The sequence below is a fragment of the Nicotiana tomentosiformis genome, chromosome 8 (genome assembly GCF_000390325.3).
Source record: "Nicotiana tomentosiformis chromosome 8, ASM39032v3, whole genome shotgun sequence".
NCBI lineage: Eukaryota > Viridiplantae > Streptophyta > Magnoliopsida > Solanales > Solanaceae > Nicotiana > Nicotiana tomentosiformis.
This window is the reverse complement of record NC_090819.1, coordinates 120,638,278-120,658,920: the sequence shown is the minus strand read 5'-3', so window position 1 is coordinate 120,658,920 and position 20,643 is coordinate 120,638,278. Positions and strand designations below refer to the sequence as shown.

Here is a 20,643-nt window from a genome sequence, read left to right as displayed (position 1 = left end):
AAGTAATATCTTTTTATAATGAGGTAATTTAGGGGTCGTTTGGTTTGGTACATGGAATAAGGTGAGATTAAGTATAAGATTAAATTTATATTGTATTTGGTTGACAATATAAATTTAATCCAGACTACTTATCCCAAAAAATTTGAAATTATTTTATTCCACCTTTCAAGTGGAATAAAATTAGTTCAGGAATTATAATTTCATGATTATAATCCCGAAATAATTTAGTCCGCATATCAAACACTCTTTATAGTTATACAAATATATATATTATAAATTTTATTTTTTATTTCTTAAATTTCGTGCCTAATCAAATTGCATCACATAAAATAAAACAAAACAAAATATAAAATAATATCAAAATATATATGTATTACTTATTTTTTGACCAAAAATAAATAAAATAATTTCACATTTTATTTTTGACATTATTTTCTTGATCTACGAAATCAAAACCCCTAGGTTTGTATGAATTTAATAACATATTATCTCTGTTTCAATTCATGTGAATTTATTTATTTTTTAATGCGATTTGTGTTTAGTCAAACAAACACATAAATTTTGAAAGGGAAAGGGTATTAATTATGATTATTGTATTTTACTTATGTTGGTGTTTAATCTTATTGCGGCGCCAGAGAAGCTGGTCTCTTTTGGTTGCTCTCCGAAACAAAAGAAAAAGTTTGCCTACTTTCCTTTCAGTCTGACCAACAAAGCTGATGGTAAACACCTCCTTCACTGAGGAGCTGACTAATCAACTTCATTTCCTCTGCGTCTTCGCAAAATCACTGCTTTAATAGTTGAATATCTCCCAGAAATGGCGACGTTTCGGTTGCAGTCATACAGCTCTCCCACACTTCCCTGCCGATCAACGCCGTCAACTCTTCTTTATCATATTCCTCGACTTTATAATCTAACCTGCAAGTCTCCCTTTACTAGGTAAGTACCTTAATCTCATAAAAATGATTACCTTTCTTTTAGCTTTCTCTTTGTGTAAACTAAACTGAACATATATAAATGTCTTGTTTAATCAAATTCAGGTTGAAAATGTCAATTCCGTCAACCCCAGAAAATCGCACCGTTGTGGGTCTTCCTCTCTTTGACAGTTTCTTCACACGTGAAAAGAATCTATGGTGAAACCGTTGTAGAATTTACTATATGTATTGAATTTGTTCTGCGCTTTTTGAGTAGCTAGGTTGCGGTATGGCGGCGGTGGACTTCTTGGTTGCTGTGGATTCTTATCCTAAGCCTGATGAAAAGATTCGTAGCACCAGCTTTCAGGTGTGATTGATTTTTGTTCTCTCTAAGTGTGATTGATAGTGTGCTTTTTGTTTTTTATTTTCAGTTAAAATTTCAAGGAAAGTTGTGTTTTTTATTAGGTTCAAGGAGGTGGCAACGCAGGGAACGCGTTAACTTGTGCAGCTCGTTTAGGCCTATCTCCAAGAATTATATCAAAGGTATGAGACATCTGAGGCTTATTGATACCAATTAAATGTATTAACTATCTCAAATTCGTGCTCTTTTTTTTTTTTTTTTCCTTACTATTCAAGTACAGGTCTAGCTGTGTAAGTTTCTAATTTTCGTCAGACTGTATTTTATGTTATAAGAGCTTCAAAGAAGCATTCCTTTCTTGGCTCAACGCATAAGGATTCCCAGGGCTTTGGTCTAGTAGTAAGAGCGCAACGTGTAATGTGTTGGTTACACGCACGTAGCGGGTTTGTACCCTGCCGCAGGCGAAAATCTGGTATTGAAGTGCAGAAGGGTTGAGGGGCGGGCCCATTATCTACCGAGTTTCGAACCATACACCATTGGCCCTAGGAGATTCCTCAGTTCTGAGAAAAAAAAGGAAAAGGAATTTCTTTTTGTTGCCCCCTGAAAACATTGTTTTGCTGCATACATATAAGAATAGAACTTTTAGATATGAGATAAAGAATTCCATTATGGTGTCATAGCACTGTTAAAGAACACAAGTTCTATCTTAGCTTGGCTGTAATTTGCTTCTTGAACCTTTGAACCTGTTTCCTGCTATTGGAATTGACAAACACCGATTTACCTCCTGACACTATGATTTCCTAGAGAGTGGTTTGTGCCTCTATGGCACAGTTTGACTTCTGTGTTCCTTTAATCTGGACTTATTGGAGAAAGTCAGCCTTTAATGCCAAAGAAATATGTAACTCTACCAGAATAAACTTGTCTAGTAAACTTGTCCCACATTATGTGGTCAAGATTCAACTGCTAATATTACTTCCTGTTCCTCTGAAATCTGCATAACGTGGAATAAATACATATCTATTAAAGTGCAACCCAACTCATTGTGTACTTTGTATCATTGAGGATTATTGCTTAAGGAGTTACCTATAATTGTCGTTTCTATGAAACTACTTTATTCCTTCACCTTTCCACACATAACCCTTTTGCAATAATGCATTGAAAGTCTTCACATTTTTATAACATTTTTTGCTGTAGATTGCGGATGACTCTCAAGGAAAAGGAATACTGGAAGAGCTGGAAGCTGATGGAGTTGATACATCGTTTATGGTGGTGAGTTTGGCAAAGTTCAGACTTGAAGGTTCTTGCATGTTTCTCTTGAATAATTATGGATGTACTTTCATGCATCTGTTGAATTTATCACAATCTAAACTATTTCCAATATGTAGTAAATCAAATATAACACAAGCGGAGTATTTAATGTGCTTCAACCTATAATTTGGTTCAGGTTTCCAAAGGGGGCCACTCGACATTCTCTTATGTGGTTGTCGATAGTCAAGCGTGAGTGGCTAATTGGATTCCTCATCTACACTAATTTTCCTGTGCTAAAATTGGCACTTGACTAAATGTACGGCATAATTGGTTCCAAAGTATTCAACTATATTTTTCTCCACCACATATTGCATGAGTGAAGTATAAATACTATACAATTGGATTGCTGTCCTTTATGCACTTGTTCTATTGAAGCTGTTGGCTCTGCTCATGATTAATATTGTTTAATCTCCCAGGAAAACTCGTACTTGCATATACACTCCAGGATACCCGCCCATGATACCTGAGGATCTATCCAAGTCGAACTTGTCTTCAGCTCTGGATGATGCGAGACTTGTCTATTTTGATGGAGTATTGCAAGAGACTGAATTGTTGTCAGCTTTAGTTGTGGCCCAAGAGGTAATTTTAACTTGGTCTTCTTTGTCACACAAATTGGAGTCACGGAATCTGCTATCTTACTGTTTGCTTCTGATCATATTGCTCATTTCGTCCTAGATCCAACATACCGAGTACTTAACTCTTTTTCTTATTTATGTTCAAATTATTCGAAGACTATGTTTTCAACCAAATGGAAAAAAACTGCATGCCTTTTGGATTTCAAGTGCAGGCACATCGGAGGAATATACCTATTGTAATTGATGCAGAAAGTAAAAGAGAAAGGGTAGATGACCTTCTAAACTTGGCAACTTATGTTGTATGCTCAGCGAGATTTCCACAGGCAAGTTAGCTAAGCTGGCAAACTGCAATGGGATGATTCCTTTGCTGCACTCTTTTCAATTTATATATCTGGTGATCTGCTTCTAAATCTTTGTTGCTAATAAGGTCTAGGTAAATGAGTAAATGTTTTAGATTTCGTCTCCTTGGTATCTGTAGCTAATATGCTCTTTACCAGGAGTGAAATTTGTTGTTTCCCGATTTTAATTCAGTACTATTTCTAAGAAAGGTAAATAGTGTTATTCTTCACCTCCTAGCTTTACTTGTGATATCTTTGTTCCTTTCCAACCTTTCAGAGGTTGAGCTTGACAAAATTGACAAAAGATGTATTGTCGCCCAGGCATGGACAGAGGCCCCTTCAGTCCCAGATGCTCTTGTTTCTGTACTTCTGAAGTTGCCAAACATCAAATTTGTAATTGTGACATTGGGTGAAGATGGCTGCTTGATGCTACAAAGAGCTGAAGCTGGTATGCTTGCATACTTTTGGTTCTTCTGATGTATGTTAAGTGTCTGCTTGTCGGCAAACAAATTGTTTGGAAAGATAAAGAAGAGGTGTGTGTATTTGCTTTTCGCTATTTGTTGATTTGCAGAGGATTTCCAGTCTGAAGAAATTGATGTTGATGACTTGTTCAAGAAGATGAAGCAGAGCATTGATGCTGACGCAACCAGTCCAACATGCATATCCTCGGTAATTCACCGATAAGAAGATTTTTATCATTTAATAGATGACAGAAGCATGGTCTCAGTGCTCACACACACAAAGAAATCCATGTACACAATTCATTTTGGTCTAGTCAACCAATATTAGGTGGAATCTATCGTGGGAGTGGGAGACTGGGAGTCATGTTTGGTTCTTCCCGGCTTAGTACTTCTTTTCGCGTACTTCATGAGATTGAGCTTTACGAATATGAATTGCCTCCACATGTTCTCTTTGCAGTCATACCATTACTCAGCACTCTCTTAAATTTATCTATTTATACGAGACTAATTGGTGGTACTTATGAAGTTTTTTCTGGCACTTCTTCTGAAGCTGAATAGAGTATGTTTGTAGATTCATTAAGTTATGATATTTGAGCCTAAAGATCATGTCTTCTTCTAGGATATCGCAAAATTACATGCAAAAGGCATCGGGACAGTGAGTGGGAAGCTGCTTCTAGGAACAGCTGAAAAGATACCGCCATCAGAACTAGTCGATACAACTGGTGCAGGCGATGCATTTATTGGAGCAGTTCTGTATGGTAAGAAAATTTATACTCTGCAGTCTTTATACATGAATGTTCTTTCTTTAAATGTGTTATATTCCTGGCATCTCCCTTTTTCCCCTGCTTGTGACAATTGAGATCCAGAGCTTCTATCAACCTCAACCAGTTTCATACCTCCTTTCCGGATGATAGTTGTTTTTTATGTAGTTCTACTTGTGTCTATGTTTATACAAGTTAAAATCTAATAACATCAAGATTTCGACCTTATGGATTTTGAATTTTAGAACGACGACTTCAAAGTGCTAATGACTGGATTCTAAATTTAAAAATATACTATTTGAACAAAAGCTATTGTAGCTCGGTTTCTGCCTCTGCCCCTGAATAACATTGCTCCCTTCATGATTGATTAGAGTTTTATAATGGTTTCGTTTTTCATGGATTTCCTACTTGTTATCTGCAGCTCTCTGTGCCAATATGCCACCAGAAAAAATGTTGCCATTTGCTTCTCAAGTGGTTAGTATAGACATAGAAACTTTGTTTTAGTTGATTACATGTAGTAAATGCAAGAAAAGCTAACTTGTGCTTTGTGGATTGATTGCAGGCAGGTATTGGGTGCAGGGCGTTGGGAGCAAGAGCTGGTCTTCCCCATCTAGCAGACCCTCGCTTGAGACCCTTTTCAGTGAACGATCCCCAAAACGTGGCCACACTACTGTAGCAGACAACAGAAATAAAAGTTATCAGCTTGGGGGGTTTCTTTTCCTGCTGTTTTTCTTTTTTCTAGACATATTCAGCTACATTTGTAACATCTTGTGTGAAAGATTTGGCCATTGAGAGTAAGACCTTCAAACTTTGTAGCAAAAACTTGAATTCTAATATGAAAAGTTTGTATCAGGAGCACTCCATCTTTATACCTTTTGTGAAGCAGATATAGTTTTTGATACAGCCATTACTTTAGGGTCTTTATGTTACACTTTATTGGATTACTGCTTTTCCAAGGCCGGCTATAATGGTGTGGCCCGGCTAGGGGCTTTTGCATCTATACCCGATTTTGGGGTCACAATTGAACCTATACCCACTTTGCAAAAACATTTGCAAGTCTACCCACTTTACGATCAACTTCAGACTTTATCGGGTCTGAAGTTAAAAGAAAATTAGTCTGAAGTGAAATTGCACTTCAGATGCACTTAAGGCCAAATAGGTCTGAAGTGCAACCAATGATTTTATGCACTTAAGGTCAATAAATCTAAAGTGAAAAATTACACTTTAGATGTACTTAAGGCCAATAAGTCTGAAGTGAAAAATTGCACTTCAGATGCACTTAAGGCCAAAAGGTCTGAAGTGCAACAAACGTTTTTCTACATTTAAGTCCAAAGTCCAATAAGTATGAAGTGAAAAATTACACTTCAGATGTACTTAAGGCCAAAAGGTCTGAAGTGCAACAAACGTTTTCATGCACTTAAGGCATGAAGTGCAAATTGCTCAGAAACAAAAAAATGTTGTTCGAATTATAACAATTCAATATACGATTTAATACCTAAATCTACTCCAAATGAGCTCAAATTTGAAACATAACCTCCAAATATCATCAAGAACAAACCCCAATAATCAATTTGTCAAAACAACAATAAATCTAACGAACCCATTTTGCAATTAAGAAAAAGAAGAAGAAATCCTAAGCAATAGTAAAAAATAAAGCGTGATAACAACTCACCACTGTAAAACATCATAAACTACCTTAAAATATGTTCACAAACACCATATAAAATGGCTGTTATCCGAAGAAGAAGAAGAAGAAGAAGAAGAAGAAAAAAGAGGAGAAAAATGTCTGAAGTTGTTTAAAAGTGGGTACAAGTTAAAAAAAAATTTAAAAATGGGTATAGGTTAATGGGGGCGACCAAATAGGACGCCCGTGCAATTTTCTGGCCTGAAGATCCTTATAACCGGACATATAAAGAGTTTAACTTGTATGCACTAACAGTGTAATATTGTGTAATAATTGTTTTACACTATGAAGTCAAGCTGAATTACAATAAATAGGCAACTCTTTATAGTAAGCCTAAGTTGGTTGTATAGATGTAGTAAACTAAATATATAACCTACTACTATAGGTTAAAATGCACGATAGGGTAAACATTATTTAAATCCAAGATATGTGGAAGGCATCCTTCAAAGTTCAATCAAACAAGCAAAAATATGGTATCCATACCAGAGGTTTTAACCCCCACAGTAACATATGTGAAAGCATATTATGAAGAAATAATACAAAAAAAAAAAAAAAAGAAGCTAAAAATTGGATTGACTTGGAATCACAAATTACAAGATGGCAACTTTTGGCTAAATGATAATGTTAAGTTATAAACATGGATTTATGTACATTCTCTTGGAGAGTTGGAGACAATAGTTGACAGCAAATGCTGCACAAACTGAACCCATTGGTCCCTTTAGCCTTTTATCGTCTCATCAACCTTTCCCTCTCCCATGAGAACTAATAAGAAACAAGAAAAATGAATGGGTCCCTATCACAAAGTAGTAGTAAACCAACAAAAAGTTTGTAATAACTTTTTGATTGAAATCAAATTCTAATAACTTATTGAACTATCTATCTGGTCCTTTTAGCCTTGTCATCATACCACCCTGTCAGAAAGCAAAGAGAAACCAACTAAAGATAAATGGTCCACCATTTCTAAGTTGTTTGAATACTCAGTATTTAATCAACACTGTAATATCAAATGTTAGCAAATTAAAAAGTGATCTGTAACACCTCTTGGAAAAGTGATGTTTGCCAATTAGGCACTTGTTGTGGACCTTCTGGCCCTTATATAATACAAAAACCTTACTCGGCCTACATGTACTCGGCCTACATGTACTCGGCCTAAGTAACTTAGATGCCACTGGGAATATTTCAAAATTGTTGACTTATGGAACAAAATTAGATAATGTGTCCCTAAGTAAAAGTTTTTTTTTTCTTTTCTTTTTTCGCATTCCCTATATAAAGGCCGAGACTTAGAAAACAGAACAAGATTTATATTCTCTTTTGCTTCTTCTTCTCCATTCTGCACTCCCTTTTATTTGCTCTTGTCCCGTAGCTTCTAGTTCAATGGCCATTAATGCAAGAATTGGCCTATTTCTCGTCCAAACATGGACACCTTTCACCAATCAGTTCAATGAAACTTTCATGGCTACACTTTCCTACATTTTCTATACGTACGAGGAACAGAGCACCACAACTTGTTCCCTCACCATTCTTGGATTCTTCTTCACAATTCTCCTCAACTTTCTACAGCTGAAATATCAAGGCAAAGACAAAACCGATCCGTTTCAAACCCATCCCAAAACCATGCGAGTATCAGTCACTTCTTTGCTCCTTTACTGCTTAATATATGGTGTTAAGCAGAGGTTTTCTCGTCATCCTCTATACATAAAATTCTCCGACCTCGTAAATCATGTTATGGTTTTCTTTAGTTCTCTGTCATTGGCGTCCACTGCCTCTGTTCTGTTCCCGGACTATGTTTCCCCTGTTGTGTATTTGCTCTGTTTTTTGCTTTCTGGAGGTGAAATGTTGCATTGGGTTTTCAAGAAAATAATGCAACAATTTGAAGAAGAATCATATTTTCAGAGAAGGAGGGAAGAAACTGTTTGGAATTTTCTGAGGAGGAGGATGAACATGGTTTATTATCCAATGGAACAGAGGTTCAGTCTTCCTATGTAATTTTGCAAACATAAGCTGAGTACCACGATTAATTCTCATGTTGTTTTCGAGATTTCAGTTGTTGTAGTAATATTAAGTTAGACGTATTTGCATCGTATCGGAGTGTAGTTTTCCTAATTTTATAAAGTTATAAAAAGGTTTTATTATTACAGAGAGTGTATTAAACATCAGCTACCGGTAACATGTTTGATTATTTGAGAAGGTATAATTCTTGTTGAAAATAGCTATATTTCTTTTTTCTTTGTTTATTTCTTTTATTGGTCACTTTTTACCTCAACTTTTGTTACATTTTTATTTATCTGTTTTTTATGTTGTAAATAAATTTTCATGTCCTAAGGATGAACTTGGTTTTTTATCCACACAAATGGATAAATGCCGTTAAGTAGTCCCCATATGAATCTCAACGAAGCCTCTTCTCAAATTTCATTAGTAGTAGGAAGAAAAGAACTACCCGTTTCCAAAACAACACAATGAACTCTTTCGACCTTTGACAACATATTAAAAAAAAAAAACAAAAAAAAAACTATGAACTTAGTTTCATTTAGTACGAAAAATGATTACGTAATCATTATAATATAATAATATAATTTGACCAGCACTAATAGAAACAAATATTTGTTAGCTTCACCGTTTCATTTAGTAACATTTTAGCACATACATGAAGAAGCTTAATTAAAGATCTTCTACATCGTCGAACAAAACTATAAAATAAGAAAATCATATATTTTTAAGGGATCTTTACACAAATAGTCGGTCATATTAACTGTTTACTTTTTCTAGTCATATACATAAATTACACATTGACTATACACAATTATGCACATGTAATACATAAAGTACCCATATATTATATATCCACTTGCTATTTTTAGTTTAAGTGATGGGGTGGGTGACTATTTGAGTTAATTCTTCATTTTTGTAATTCAGTCCATAGAAGCGGTTCTAAGTATCAAATATTTGTTAATAAACAATCAATAGAAGCCTTTTCATGGTAATATTGGCCTATCGGAGGGAGGTTTAGTTCTTGACTAAGAAACGTAGAGAAAAAATTACTTCTAGCATTAAAAAAAGTCATTTTTCAGTTTTATCTTTTTATAATTTTGATAATTAACTAGTCTTAGGGTACGCGCGTTGCGCGTGTATCTCGTCTCAATGAGTACAAAATTATAAAAAAAAATATTATATAAATGTTATTATTAAATTTTGTATTTTAGTTTATAAAATAAATATTGAAAAGTGCAAGTTTTTAAAATAATAAATATTGATCATATTTAGCTAGATTAATAAAGAAAAATATTGTAATTAAATAAGTAGTATCGCTTTAATATTGTGATGAAGCACTATCTTCATGTCCCCTTTCTTGTGAAAGTTTCTTTCATGATTATTTATTCTATATTATTATTTAATTTATTAAATAATATGCGAAAGTAGAATATTTAACTGAAATCTTAATAACCTATTGCACATTTATTCGAAAATCTAATAAGGCTAAGATTCTTGTTTAAAAGGGGGCTAAGATAAAATTTTAAAGGTCTGGCACTGTATTTTATCAATTTAGTTGTTTTTATGATTTGTATAAACTATGTTTAAACGAAGTAAGTTACATTCTAGATTGGCTTTAATAATACGTAATAGTACTAAAATAAATACCTTAACCAAAACAATGAAAAGGAGTAGACCTTCACAAACAACAAAGAGACGACAGAAAAGAAAACAAAAGCAGAGTTCCATAAAAGCCCAAGAAAAAATATGTAAAATCTTACTTTATTTTAAATTATTAAATATTAGGAGTTTTACATATTTCTAATAAGAAATGCTTCAATAGCTAAGACTTTAGTTAATTTTAAAATTATAAATATAAAAAATATAATTAAATGATAATGTTATTTAATATGAAATTCATTGATTTCATTAAATATAATAAACCAATTGTGTATTGCCTTTATAATTATCACAAAATATTTGTTTCACTTATAAATAAGAATATCTTTATATATAGTGCAAGTGAGCATTCTAATTTATATGGTTGCATGATTTGTTCGTTATAAAACTTTGAACTAAAAGTTTTTCTACATAACATATAACATATAGAGTCTCAATTCATATTACAAAAGCCTTTGTACAAACATATATGCGTACGCATAACAAAATACAATAGATTTAAAATAAAATGAATATACGATAATATTAAATAATAAGACCTAATACCATTATTGAAATCCGTCTTATATAAGAGTGAACAACAAAATTATTACCATAATTACTATTTTAGAGTGACTGGAATGCAACTGTTTATCTAACTTATAATATGAAAAAGTTGGAATAACCAAAAAAAATGATATTTTAGTATAAATATAACAAAATCGTATCTTTATAACTGAAAATCTAGTAAATATTATTCAGAATCAAAAAGATACCATCATTGCTCATTCAGATGCAAAATGCATTAGAAAAAGAGAGAGGAAACATAAAAAGCATATTAAAGGAAAAAGAGAAACTTGGTTACCATTACAGACAATTCCCTTTAAGCAAAAAATAATAATTGTATAATACACAATAGAAAAACATACATTGTAATTTACAACTGAAGATAATTTTAGACTAATAATCGTACGTGATATATTGTAAATAAAAATCAAAAGTGACAATCACTAGTAAATTTATCTTTGCAGACATTGATATTATTAAGAGTTTATGATAAAGAATGTGGTATATTGACTTTTATTTTTTTATTTTTATAAAAGTGCTCACTTCATCCTTATTTTAAATGGTTTTGATTTTAATACTCTAGAAGCTTTAATCCTAAGATAATTTTGATAAAAGAATACTAATCCTAAACTAACATATTGACTTTTCTTTTAATAAAAGTGTTCACTTCCTCCTTATTTTAAATGGTTTTGATTTTAATACTCTAGAAGCTTTAATCCTAAGATAATTTTGGTAAAAGAATACTAATCCTAAACTAATATTAATTGGTGATTTTTTATTCGGTTATGGTAAAAGAGTACTAAACCTAAAGTAACATTAATTCTAAAAAACCAAAGATTAGACTTCTATCCCACGATAATTATGATAGGAGTAAAAGAGTACTAAACCTAATAATATTAATTGCTTATTTTTATTTGCTTTTGGTTTTAAAATTTTAGAAACCAAAAACATCTCCTAAACCTAACAGGAGAAATTAAATACTCCTAAATGTAAATGGAGTTGACAGTGAACGAATTGTCCTAGTGTGAATTGGAATTGAAAAATCAAAGCTTTATATAGTAGGAAAATTATTAAATTATTATTCCTAAATAGTAGAAAATTAATTAAATGATTATTCCTAAATAGTAGAAAAAATAATTAAATGACTATTTTATCCTATATGAACTCTATTTTAAAAAGGTAAAAAAGATGAACGACATTTTGTTAAAAGCCTTCGTGCTTTTAATATAATATAGATTAGTTGAACTACATGTACAATCTGGATGTAAACATTGTATATTGAGCATCTTGACGACTTTTGCATAAGTTGCTATCACCCAACTCTAAGGTTAGAGGGAATGTAGGCTGTAGCTTTAGAGGAATCAACTCATTATAAGTTTTAGATAATAAAATGAAAGTCCAACTCAGTATGCTTTGGTTCTTTGATAAAAAAACTATTCGTAATATGTGTTGTAATCTTTCGATCACAGTAAATCAAGATAGGTGTCGCGACCCAAAATCATACATGTCGTGATGACGCATATCTTAATACTAGGCAAGTCGACAATCTTCATAAACAACAATTTCTTTTAAATGCGAAAAATATAATAATTAATTTAAGAGAAAACCCCACACATACCGATATAAATACACTCCCAAAACCTGATGTCACTGAGTACATGAGTATCTATACATTACAAGTCTGGAAAATCCGGTCTATAATAATCTGAGACCAAATACAATAAACAAAAGGGTAGGGAGGGAGGGACAAGGTTTGCGAAACATAGCAGCTACCTCTGAATCTCCGAAAAATCAATTGTGTAAAATAATCAACACCCAATGTGTCCGGGATTACCTGAAACTGCACACGAAGTGCAGGGTGCAATATGAGTACAACCAACTCAGCAAGTAACAATAATAAATAAGGAACCGAAAGTAGTGACGAGCTTCTCAACTAAGTCCAAATACAGTACTTTTCAACATAAAAGGGTAGGCATGCTCTCAAGTTTAACATTTAAGATTTCACTGAAATTTCATAACAAGTTTGACCGAAACAGAAAATAATATTTTTTCAAAATTTTCAAAATAATGATATATGACAGTTGAAATGCAGTAAATAATGAAATCAAAGTATCCTCTCAGAGTAACAGTCATCCAGTACTCCCATTCACTCTAACCTCACAGTCACTCATTCCTCACAGCCACTCATCACTCGACACTCGCACTCAGTAGGTACCTGCGCTCACTAGGGGTGTGTACAGACTCCGAAGGGACTCCTTCAGCCCAAGCGCTATATCAAGTCAATCATGGCATAATCAATAAAATATGCTGCGACGTGTAGCCCGATCCATAAATATCCTCATAATTAGGCCATTGGCCTAACTCAGTCATCAACTTCTCCAGTCTCTCGGGTTCTCAGAAATCATGATAATCAACCCAAAATTGATAATATGATATTTTAATAAATAGCAACAGAGACTGAGATATGATATGAAATGAATAAACATGACTAAGTGTGAAATTACAATTTGAACATATAATTCAATCACAGAAATGATCCTAGTGGGTACTAATAATAATAGCATATGTCTAAGCATGATTTTTAATACGATTCTTAGCTCAATTTTTCCTAACACGTAGAGAATTTACGGATATCAACAGATAATTCAATTATACAGTTCCATGAAATTTGACCAAGTTATAATTTCTACGGTGCATGCCCACATGCCCGTCACCTAGCATGTGCGTCACCTCAAAACTAATCACATAACACATGATCCGGGGTTTCATACCCTCAGGACTAAATTTAAAACTGTTACTTACCTCAAACCGTGCAATTTCTTATTCCGCTATGCCTTTGCCTCATGAATTGACCTCCAAACACCTCGAATCTAACCACAAATAATTCGATTCAGTCAATAAAAATTGTAGGAATTAATTCCATATGAAAATATAATTTTTTTTCATAAAAATCTAAAAATTCATCCAAATTTCGCTCGTGGGGCCCACATCTCGGAACCCGACAAAAGTTACAAAATATGAACGCCTATCCAACCATGAGTCCAACCATATAAATTTCACCAAATTCCGACATCAACTCGACCCTCAAATCTTTAATTAAAGTCTTCAACAAGCCCAATTCACCCATATATATCCCTTTTATCCTTAATAGATTTCATCCTTGGCCTTTAAGCCCCAATCTAGGTTATATGATTCAATATTTAATCATTATTAAGTTATTGAAGCACTAGAATCACCAACTATCCTAACAAGATTCAAAAATTCACTATTCATCTTCTTCTCCATTCAAGAACCCTAACTCACAATACCCATTTCAAGGACTAGCATAATTCTTCAACCAATTGGTACTTTCTACTTCGCAATACATTCCAAATACTTAATCCATAGTTGTATTTAAGTGTAAGGTGGAGAATTTACCTCTTGTAGCTCAAACCATAACTTGAACCCTTTTGAATGATTCTTGAAGATTAGAGAAATCCCTATGAATTTCAACCCATGTAGATGTTAATACTACCATTAACTAGTGTTAATCCATTATAAAATATCATAAAACTCACCTTTGATGTGTATTTGGATTGATGATGCTCTACCTTCTCTCAAGAACTCAAAACTTAGCCAAAAATGTTATCTTTTTCTCTCTCCCCGAACCTCCCCTGTTTTATAGAAAATGAGCTGCGTAGGCTGGTTGCGTAGCCTGCGCAGATTAGTTATGCAGCTTAATCCTCCCCTTCACTTCCATGCTTATTTTGCCTACGCAATGGTGGGTAGGCTATGCAAGACTAGCGTAGCTGTTCTATCACCCTTTAGTAAAAAGATCATAACTTCTTGTAAAAATCTCCAAATGACGAACAATTTAATGCGTTGGAAACTAGACTAAAAAGGATTTAATTTGATAGGTTATACACTATATAACTCTTCATATCTTGAGAGTTATGCTCGTTTGAAGTTAGATCTTGTGCAAACTCAGTAGAAACTTTATCCTATCATATAATTTTCAACTTGACTTAGCCTTAGGGCTCTTCTTAGACCCTAAACCATTTTTAATGCACCTCATACATATATTATCATGATTAATTGATATCATTCAAATTACCAGTCTTTTTCATACCCGAATTGATATAATTAGCACCCGCCAATCTTCTTAATGGTCTTAAAATACTTAGAAATTTTTCCGGGGTGTTACATTCTCCCCCACTTAAGAACATTCATCCTCGAATGTTTTACAAGTCATTATTAGGCACAATATTATCCTCTTTTCACCTTAACCATCATGTTTAATTGTTCTTGACTTCATATAGATCTTAGATATTCTTCCAACATTTCAACTTCCTTAAGGCCCCAAAATTTGGCTTACTCCTAAATGTTTCAGAAGTTTCGGCAGAGTGTCCTCTGCAATTGGCCTAACCACCTGCGGTGATACATAATTCATGAACCAACGATGTAACATAACATTAAAAAAAATACCAATCGTGGCCTCACGAGCAATATACTACAAAAAAGGAACACCTTTAACATCAACTATACAACTGATACATAATTCATAGAAGGTAACTCTTAGCATTTTCGTAGAATACTACTTTATAAATACATGACTATTCAAACAAATGAGGGTACTTCTTCTTCATTTCCTCCCCGGCTTCCCAAGTGGCCTCTTCAACCTGTTGGTTTTGCCATAACACTTTCACGGAAGCAATTTCTTTATTTCTTGAATTTCGAACCTGTCGGTCTAAAATGGCCACCGACTCCACATCATAAGTCAAATTACCGTCCAGTTGAACTGTACTGAAATCCAAAATATGAGACAGATTCCCAACATGCTTTCAGAGCATGGACACATGGAATACTGGATGAACCCCTGATATACTAGGTGGCAATGCAAGTTCATAAGCCACCTCTCAAATCTTCTTAAGTATTTCAAAAGGCCCAATATACTGAGGGCTCAACTTGCTCTTATTCCCGAACCTCAACACACCCTTCATGGGTGAAATATTGAGCAGAACCTTCTCCCCGACCATGTAAGCAACATTACGGACCTCCCAGTCGGCATAACTCTTCTGTCTAGACTGTGCCATGTGAAGTCGCTCCTGAATCTATTTAACCTTCTCCAAAGCATCCTGAACCAAATCAGTACCCAATAGTCTTGTCTAACTCGGCTCAAACCAACCCACCGGAGATCGATATCGTCTCCCATATAAAGCCTCATATGGAGCCATCTGAATGCTCGATTGGTAGTTATTATTGTAAGCAAACTCTGTTAGTGACATAAATTGTTCCCAAGAACTCCCGAAATCTATAACACAAACGCGTAGCATATATTCCAATATCTGAATAGTGCGCTCGGCCTGTCCGTCCGTCTGAGGGTGAAATGTTTTACTCAGTTGAACCTGTGCACCTAATTCTCGTTATACTGCCCTCCAAAACTGTGATGTAAACCGCGTGCTAAGATTTGTTCCTAAACCTTCGAATCACTATTCCACCTTACCACGCACATACCCGGGGGTGATCCCACATTATCATATTATATATAGGCCTGACAATACAACATAACTGAAAATTATTAATTTAACCTTAGCCCAAAAACCTTGGAGCCTCATTTCTAACATCCAGAATTCGTTTTAAGACCCGAATCTCATATCCACACACTGTATAAGTCCGAACAAACTATATCAGGTCATAACCATAACTCACGATATGATCACATGATATATCACACAACTCGCATACTCGCAACACCATTTATGATATCGGTAACTACTCCAAACCAACCAAGTACTATATTAAACCCCACATCCCACAAAACGTTGTTCCAAAACTTTCCTACACTGCTGATAATAAAAGAAACACATGGAATCTCATAACCCCTTATCAGATCAACAAGTCATGGAGTGATCTTGCCCCAACCAGAACCATAATCACTTTCTAAGCCGACTTTCAATGTCATCCTCCCAAATATACCATAATGAAACCTGATAGTACCCATTCTAGGTCCAATGACCATATATTATTAAACACAACTATCCTACAAACATGCCACACCAATCTAATCCAATTCGCAAACTGCGCAATCCGTGTACCCAAAAATGGAAAAATATTTCAAAGAAGAGAACTGTTTCGCAAGTTCAACAAGCACTTCTACAACCGACATGCTATATGAATGTGAAGACTGGGGGTTCTCAGAAGCATATTGTTTCAGGGTTGCGGACTGTTTGAGGTGAGTATTTTATTTTAACTCAGTGGAGGCAATAGTTGCCTTTGTGATGACTACGCGCTATGAGTGTGTATATATATGTGTGAGGTTTGAGCCCATGTGAGGGTATCGGGCAAGTATTCAGACTCGGAAAAATATTTAGACTATGATATGCCTAGAGTTGACGGTTAAGCGTAAAGTTATGATGTTTCTCATATTCGTATCTTTGTTGAGAACCATCTGGGCTATACTTGAGGTTACAAAGAGGCTAATTCCTTGAATAAAGTGGGTAGTTACTATTTCTGCATTCACTTGCTAATTTGAGTTGTGATAGCGCACTTTGCACATGCCTACTCTATGGTGTGTTATTTATACCAATCCAGAAGCATGTGAATTTTATTCCATTTATGTGTTATTTATAACAATCCAGAAGCATGTGAATTTTATTCCATTTATCATAGATATATGTACTTATTTGGTTACTCCTATATGATATGCTTGGACTGGAGGCCTGCGACCATGCCAAGCGGATTATGTTGTTGACACGTGAGTTGTCCGTGCGGATCCATATATTGATACAATAGCACGTGAGTTGTTCGTGCGGGTTGATATTAATGTGAGCTCTAGGAGAGCTGGTTACCGTTATTAGATTCGCGTGTCTTGGTTTTGCCATGTATGAACACGGGAATCGCCGTGACTGGTCCCAACTCCAGCACTCGAATGACTAACACATCTTTCACGCACGATCATCCCATGAGGAATACTTCCACATTTCCTCCCGTGCCACATAGCAATAATTGGAATATCAACAGTCTATTAACCATGTGAGTATCGCAATACCGATGACATCCGAAAGTCAAAACACAATGCCCCTTTTGAAATGCACACCTTTCTCAGGGATTACCGAGTAGTTATAATATCCGTCTAAACATCTAAAATTTACCATTCTCTCCATAATTCGTGGTTTTGCTTTCTAGAATGAACTGCTATCTTGTACATGTAAGTCTTAATCTTGCACAACACACCATATCTATTATGCCCTCATGTGACAAGCACGAGAATCTCCTTATTAACTCTGAGTCACAAGCATATTACATACCCGATCAATAAGAAATCTTCCATTTCCTCTCATCCACGAGGAATTCACAATGCACAACATGTCTCCCACATCGGTAGAAATGTCTAGTTCAAACCATGGTAGAAACCATCAAGAACAATTTTAAATCCATTTGCACATAACCAAACTATCAAAACTGAATTCCTCTAACTCGGTCAATCCACGCAGGTCACCAAACCCAAGAATATTGCCACTGAAACATCTGTAAAGTCTCACCACATCATAATTATTCCAAAAGAACCGAACATACCATTACGATACTGGTCTAGCCTACTACCCAGTTGTCCTATTTTTCTTCTAGTTTCTTCTGAATTACCCTCAAGTTGACACTTCTCCTTGTCAGAACATTACGATCCTTACCCAAAGCTCACTATATTCTTCTTAAACACCTCCACAAATACTATAACCGAGACACCCACTCTTAAGGACCTTATGTGAATTTAAAATTATTCCTCTTTCCTTTCTTATACTGAAATGTAGAATCCATAGTCAAACAGAATTATCGCACGTCCCGATACTATCCAGTGTAAGTAACTGATTCTAGTGATATACAAATTCGAAATATTTTCAATTGCCATATATACATTTTAAATCCATTAGAACCCTCTCGAGAGTCATCCACTCTGTTCAAATCTAATTTACTCCTCCCAAACGGGCCAAAAGACACGTGTTCCTTTAGCACACTCAACATTCAAAGAAGTAACCTTGCCTTAACACGACCAATCAATTTCATAATTCTTGCGCACTACATCCTTCAAAATAATAATTTAATCATTCCATAATTTATATATTTTCATAAAGTACAATGTAACCTGTATCTAGGAATTTCCTTACCTGAGTCATCCTCGATCTCCACCTCTGCAAGTCATAACTAACCTACAAGTATGGTTCAGACCAAAACTAAAATTTAAAATATATCTATGAAATTGAATTGTCAATAGCAGGCTCCCCCACTTGGCTCAAATCCATACAACAAAATACTCCATAAGTCACAATATCATACTTTATTACTGCCATAATGCCGCAGTTAGTTCAACGAAAATTCTTCTTAAGCTTACGCAACACTCACCATAAAATACCTCAATCACACGCTAATTTTGCATTTATTCTCGTGACAGTCAAGTCAACTTTCTCAACAGGATTCAAATTCAAATCTCAACACATACGCCTAGCTGGTAGAAAAGAAACTCTCCACTCAACACTATAAGGAACACACCTATGTAGATTACTTTGTAGGAGATAACCTACTTGCTTAGCCTAAAATTGACATATAGCTATACCCTTTTGCAGCCACAATTACTACGGAATCACTTAATATTTCTGAGTTTGAACTCATCAACACGACATAAAGATCTACTTCACTCCATAATTAAATAACATGACAAATCCCTCAACGCACTCATAACTCAAGACTGCACGTCACATAAAACAGGAATCAAGTACCCAATAGCAAACTCTTGAGTCATAAGTAAAATTTATTTGTCTCATTCAATCCATCTAAACACATCCCACATTCATGTCATACTTATCATATAGTCATTCAATCGCTCATCAAACCACAAATTCCACTCATAGGAATACTACCTAATGCATAAGTCCAATTGCACTAGTTCTCACAATCGAAACTACCGAGCATAAGCTGCGGTCTAACTCCGACCTCAAGTCCTCTAGACTGGCCCATCAAAAAAACCCAGAAGACTCATCTCGAACCTCGTTCATAGAATCACAAGCCAACGATACACATCTGATACTGAGTGCTCACATGCGCACACAAATGCGTGGAAGGAATTCAAAGAATTATGTTTCAAGCTGAATCAATTCCGCACGATAGAATACAAGAAATTAAAATTTTCCTAAGGGTTTGGCAGCCTCTCGAAAATAAGTACAGATGTCTCTGTACCGATCCGCAAGACTCTACTAAACCTGCTCATGACTCGTGAGACCTATGTAACCTAGGCTCTGATACCAACTTGTCACAACCCAAAATCACACATGTTGTGATGGCACCTATCTTAATATTAGGTAAGTCGACAACCTCCATAAACCATAATTTCTTTTAAATAAAATATAATAATTAATTTAAGAGAAAACCCCACACATACCGATGTAAATACACTCCTAAAATCTGGTGTTACTGAGTATATGATCATTTATACAATACAAGTTTGGAAAACTCGGTCTATAATAATACGAGACCAAATACAATAAACAAAAGGGTAGGGAGGGAGAGACAATGTCTGCGAAACATAGCAGCTACCTCCGAATCTCCGGTAAATCAATTGTGTGAAATAATCAACACCCACTATGTCCGGGATCACCTGGATCTGCACACGAAGTGCAGGGTGTAGTATGAGTACAATCAACTCAGCAAGTAACAATAATAAATAAGGAACCGAAAGTAGTGACGAGCTTCTCAACTAAGTCCAAATACAGTACTTTCCAACATAAAAGGGTAGGCATGCTCTCAAGTTCAACATTTAAGATTTCACTGAAATTTCATAACAAGTTTGACCGAAACAGAAAATAATATTTTTTCGAAATTTTCAAAATAATGATATATGACAGCTGAAATGCAGCAAATAATGAAATCAATGCATCCTCTCAGAGTAACAGTCACTCAATCCTCCCATTCACTCCAACCTCACAGCCACTCATTCCTCACAGTCATTCATCACTAGGCACTCAGACTCAGTAGGTACCTGCGCTCACTGGGATTGTGTACAGACTCCGGAGGGGCTCCTTCAGCCCA

General features: G+C 34.9%; 1 protein-coding gene across 1 annotated transcript; it reads left to right on the top strand.

Moving 5' to 3' along the window:
- The first annotated feature begins 624 nt into the window (after positions 1 to 624).
- Positions 625 to 5,567, top strand: LOC104084626 (uncharacterized). Its single transcript, XM_018766821.3, has 13 exons — positions 625 to 936; positions 1,038 to 1,080; positions 1,189 to 1,278; positions 1,377 to 1,454; positions 2,464 to 2,538; positions 2,714 to 2,766; positions 2,994 to 3,156; positions 3,365 to 3,475; positions 3,812 to 3,938; positions 4,062 to 4,159; positions 4,571 to 4,709; positions 5,134 to 5,186; positions 5,275 to 5,567. Exons 1-13 carry the CDS (start codon positions 815 to 817, stop codon positions 5,386 to 5,388), a joined length of 1,266 nt encoding a protein of 421 aa, XP_018622337.1. The 5' UTR covers positions 625 to 814; the 3' UTR covers positions 5,389 to 5,567.
- Positions 5,568 to 20,643: the final 15,076 nt, after the last annotated feature.

Excerpts from the sequence above, each read along its gene's own strand:
- LOC104084626 (XM_018766821.3), top strand. The coding sequence starts at position 815 with ATGGCGACGTTTCGGTTGCAGTCATACAGCTCTCCCACACTTCCCTGC. Across the intron at positions 3,157-3,364 it reads CTTTAGTTGTGGCCCAAGAG|GCACATCGGAGGAATATACC; the intron begins GTAATTTTAACT and ends TTTCAAGTGCAG. Across the intron at positions 4,710-5,133 it reads TATTGGAGCAGTTCTGTATG|CTCTCTGTGCCAATATGCCA; the intron begins GTAAGAAAATTT and ends TGTTATCTGCAG.